Genomic DNA, 4,214 nt, shown 5'->3' on the forward strand with positions numbered 1-4,214 from the left:
ACAGAGAAAATGTCTTTCCGAGCTGAGGAGGATCTCTCTTGTCCGGTCTGCCAGGACATCTTTAAAGATCCTGTTGTCCTGTCATGTAGCCACAGCTTCTGTAGAGACTGTCTGAGGACATGGTGGGGACAGAAACAAATACAGGAATGTCCAATTTGTAAGAGAAAATCATCAAGGAGTGATCCGCCTCGTAACCTGGCGTTAAAAAACCTGTGTGAGGCCTTCTTACATGAAAGAGATCAGAGAGCTTCAGCAGAGTCTGGCGCTCTCTGCAGTCTGCACTCTGAGAAACTTAAGCTTTTCTGTCTGGACCATCAGCAGCCAGCATGTCTCGTCTGCAGAGATTCAAAAACACACAACACACACAGATTCAGACCCATTTATGAAGCTGCACAGGATCACAGAGAGGAGCTCAAGAGGTCCCTGAAACCCTTACAGAAGGAACTGAAGCTCTTTGAACAAGTTAAAGGAAACTGTGATCAAACAACAGAACATATTAAGGTCCAGGCCCGAAACACAGAGAGGCAGATTAAGGAGGAATTTAAGAAGCTTCACCAGTTTCTACAAAAGGAAGAGGAGGCCAGGATCGCTGCTGTGAGGGAGGAAGAGGAGCAGAAGAGTCAGGTGATGAAGGAGCACATTGAGGCTCTGAGCAGAGAGATAACAGCTCTTTCAGACACAATCAGAGCCACAGAGGAGGAGCTGAGAGATGAAGACGTCTCATTCCTGCTCAACTACAAGGCTGCAGTAGAAAGAGTCCAGCAGCGCCCCCTGCTGGAGGATCCAGAGCTGGTCTCAGGAGTTCTGATAGATGAGGCCAAACACCTGGGCAACCTGACCTTCAACATCTGGAACAAGATGAAGAAGTTTGTCTCCTACACTCCTGTGATTCTGGATCCAAACACTGCCAACCCAGAACTCATCCTGTCTGAAGATCTGACCAGGGTGGCACGTGGACAGAGACAGCAGCTTCCTGAAAACCCAGAGAGGTTTGATTCATTCATCTCTGTACTGGGCTCTGAGGGCTTTAGCTCAGGGACTTACAGCTGGGACGTTGAGGTTGGAGACAATACAGGCTGGTTTATTGGTGTGGCAGCACAGCCTGTCCAGAGGAAGGGACAAATAAAATCTGGGTTCTGGCAAATATATTTATACAATGGTAAATACAACGCACGTATTTTAGGAGATCTACCCACTGTTCTCAAAGTGAAGAAGAAGCTCCAGAGGATCAGAGTTCATCTGGACTGGAACAGAGGAAAGTTGTCATTCTCTGATTTTGATACGAACATGCACATACACACCTTCACACACACTTTCACTGAGAAGCTGTTTCCATGCATAGGCAATTTGAATCAATTTCCACTGAAGGTATTACCAAGCAAAGTCTTTGTAACAAGAGAGTAGCTTAGTTAGTTTCCACCTGATAAATTTAATTTTCAGTCTAATATTCGATCTCCTTTCAACTTTGCTTTGGTCTCCACCAACCCCTGAGAAAAATATCTGTCTGTCTCTTCAGCTGTTAGATGGTCCACTTTCTTTATCTCTGTGTCTGTTTGCTGTTTGATGCTTAGTGGGTAGTGTGCATATGTTCATGTTTTTTTAATGTGTTCATGAGAGTGTCTGCTGACAACAGCTGCCCGCTGCTGCTGGAAACGCTGAGACTGAAACATACAGTAAATGTGTCATGAAACCAAAACTAGGAGCTGAAAGAGGCTAAAAAGCTAATTTGAGCTGCATAAGTAGTAAAACTACTCTGTTGGTTCAACAGAAAGAGCGACCCCATTCACAGGTCAAGTATTGATCAGTGAAGCTTGAGATTGAGTCACATGACTGAACCTTACCTTCAAATTTGCATAGCTTCTGTACAGATCTTGAAGTGACATATTTTCACATCTTGCACATCTGCTGTAACTTGAAACGGCTTTATATTGCTACTGAGTGCTGTACGTCTTCCACTTATTGTATACTACATATGTTTATTAGGTTTTTGGTGTATTTATATATATATATAGTCAATAACATATGAATACATATAACCTACATTTCATATATTTGATGTATCATTCTTGAATTAGGAATGAATGATTTACCACAGTATGCATTAGAGGCTGAGGAAAGTCACCGGGGTCGGACCGGGTGGGTAGGTCCATTTTCATATATAAATATGCAAAACATTATTTTCAGATTTCATGGGAACATGATGGGACAGGAGTGTCCCCTTGTATGCATTACTATTAGTTTGTATTTTTTTAGTATTTATTTAATAGCCAGTAATTCACACTTGACACGCTCATTCACACTTATCATACCTTTCTCTTACACTGCATGGCCATGAACATCATATGGTACAGGAAGCCTCCTGCTCTTGGCAAACTTATCATCTCTGGTCAGTGAGCCTCCAGTTCCATGTTGTGTAAGATACTTGGACCCCAGTATACTTGCTTGCACGTCTAGTTGAAGATGTGCAAACAATGGGAAGGCTTTCTAAAAGATTTTGAAACTTGGCAGCAGACATTTTCTTGTTTGTATTAAATTTTCTGCTTTGCTATTGCTATCTAATGCTAACGGCTGCACTTACTTGTTAAGAACTAAATGACTTTAATCTCTTTTGCTCTGGCAGGCAAACATCTAGCTCTTCCTCTTTTTTAATAGCAGCTTGGCCTTTAACAAATACCAGAAGACAAGATCATATCAGCCCTGTTTTCACCTCCATTGGTTTTAGATTTGATTTTAAGATTTTACTGTATACTTTTAAAGTACTGTACTTTAAAGTACAGCCTCAGATCCTCAGGTAGGGCTCTGCTGGCTGTTCCTAAGTCCTGGTTCAAGACTAAAGGTGACCGGGCTTTTGCCTTCAGGACCCTGTCAGCTCTGGATCTCCCTGCTTGAAGATCTGAGGCTGCAGAATCTGTGACATCTTTTAAATCACTTCTCAAAACTAATCTTTAAAAAGAAAAGCTTTTTATTAATGCAAGCATACTGTTTTATTATTGTTAGTATTATCATATAATATTGTTGGGTATTTGATTTGATTTTTGTATTATTTTAATTTTTAATTTTATTTGCCTCATTACAGTGAAATCTTTTAATCCTGGTTCAACTATGTAAAGCATTTTGTAACTTTGTTTTGACAATTACGGTATAAATAAAGTTTGTTATTATTATTGTTATTAAAATTCTTCCCAGTGTTAGTCACTTAGTACATGTAAAATAGCATTTTAAATATTTTATATGCAATTAAGTAGTTTAATCCACTGGTTGGGCTTCTGTAAATAACATCACAGAGTATGGTCTAGACCTGCTCTTTTATGAAAAGCGCTGTGAGATAACTGTTGTTGTGATTTGGAGCTATATAAGTAAAATTTAATTGAATTGGTTGTCAACCTGGGCGTAAGGCCTGTCACAAAGGTCACAAGATAAATCTGAGAGATTGTGAGACAATTAACAGAAGAGTTCTGATACTATTTTTTTGGTGAATTGTTAATATGTAATCATTTTACCTCTTTGAGCCTCAAACAGTCAGAGTTAGTGTTAAAACCATGTGAGAAGGTCAACAACTCAACAACCAACAACTCATAGACATCTGAAATGTGACAAGGGGTCGGAAACCACTAGTTTAATCACGTTAATAATATCTAATACATAAATGTGTTGTTTATAAACATTTCGTGTGTTATATAAAATAAGGGGCTCTGTAATAAGCAGGAGACGCTTTTGATTGCATCTCTTGCTTTTTAAAGATAAATACCGTAAAACTTAAATTAATAACCCGGGCTTTTATTTGCATCACTGAACTCACCCTGCCAATATTTGAGAGAGGCATCTATATGGGACAGGCCTTTAAAAACCCTTGCTCAGCAAAGATGGGAAATAGGCTACTATGAAATTGTTTTTTTAAGCCAATATGAACATTGCTTGTATAAAAAGAGTTGGCTTTTTTCATCTCTGCTGTTTACCACACCAGAAAGTCTGAATTCTTTAGGTGAAATTAACGGCACGATTTAACTGTGGAGAATGTAGCATGTCCATATTGACAAATGTTTTAACATTTGTATTTGTTTGCACGATCTTAGTGTTGGGCTTTAGGAAGTTTTATACATCCAAAGAACTTCTATAAAATCTGGACTAGGCATCTAATTTAGACCTGCTAAAATACGTTAAGCCACACCAGGCCAGTAGGAGTGTCTAATTGGGACTAGGCTTTTAATTAAAAT

At 39.3% G+C, this 4,214-nt stretch overlaps 1 protein-coding gene across 1 annotated transcript; it reads left to right on the forward strand.

Annotated features, from left to right (window-relative positions):
• Positions 1 to 1,404, forward strand: LOC123956579 (nuclear factor 7, ovary-like). The gene has a single exon (XM_046028840.1). It carries the CDS (start codon positions 10 to 12, stop codon positions 1,402 to 1,404), a length of 1,395 nt encoding a protein of 464 aa, XP_045884796.1. The 5' UTR covers positions 1 to 9.
• The last annotated feature ends 2,810 nt before the right edge of the window (positions 1,405 to 4,214 follow it).

The sequence above is a fragment of the Micropterus dolomieu genome, linkage group LG18 (assembly GCF_021292245.1).
Source record: "Micropterus dolomieu isolate WLL.071019.BEF.003 ecotype Adirondacks linkage group LG18, ASM2129224v1, whole genome shotgun sequence".
In the NCBI taxonomy this organism is placed as follows: Eukaryota; Metazoa; Chordata; class Actinopteri; order Centrarchiformes; family Centrarchidae; genus Micropterus; species Micropterus dolomieu.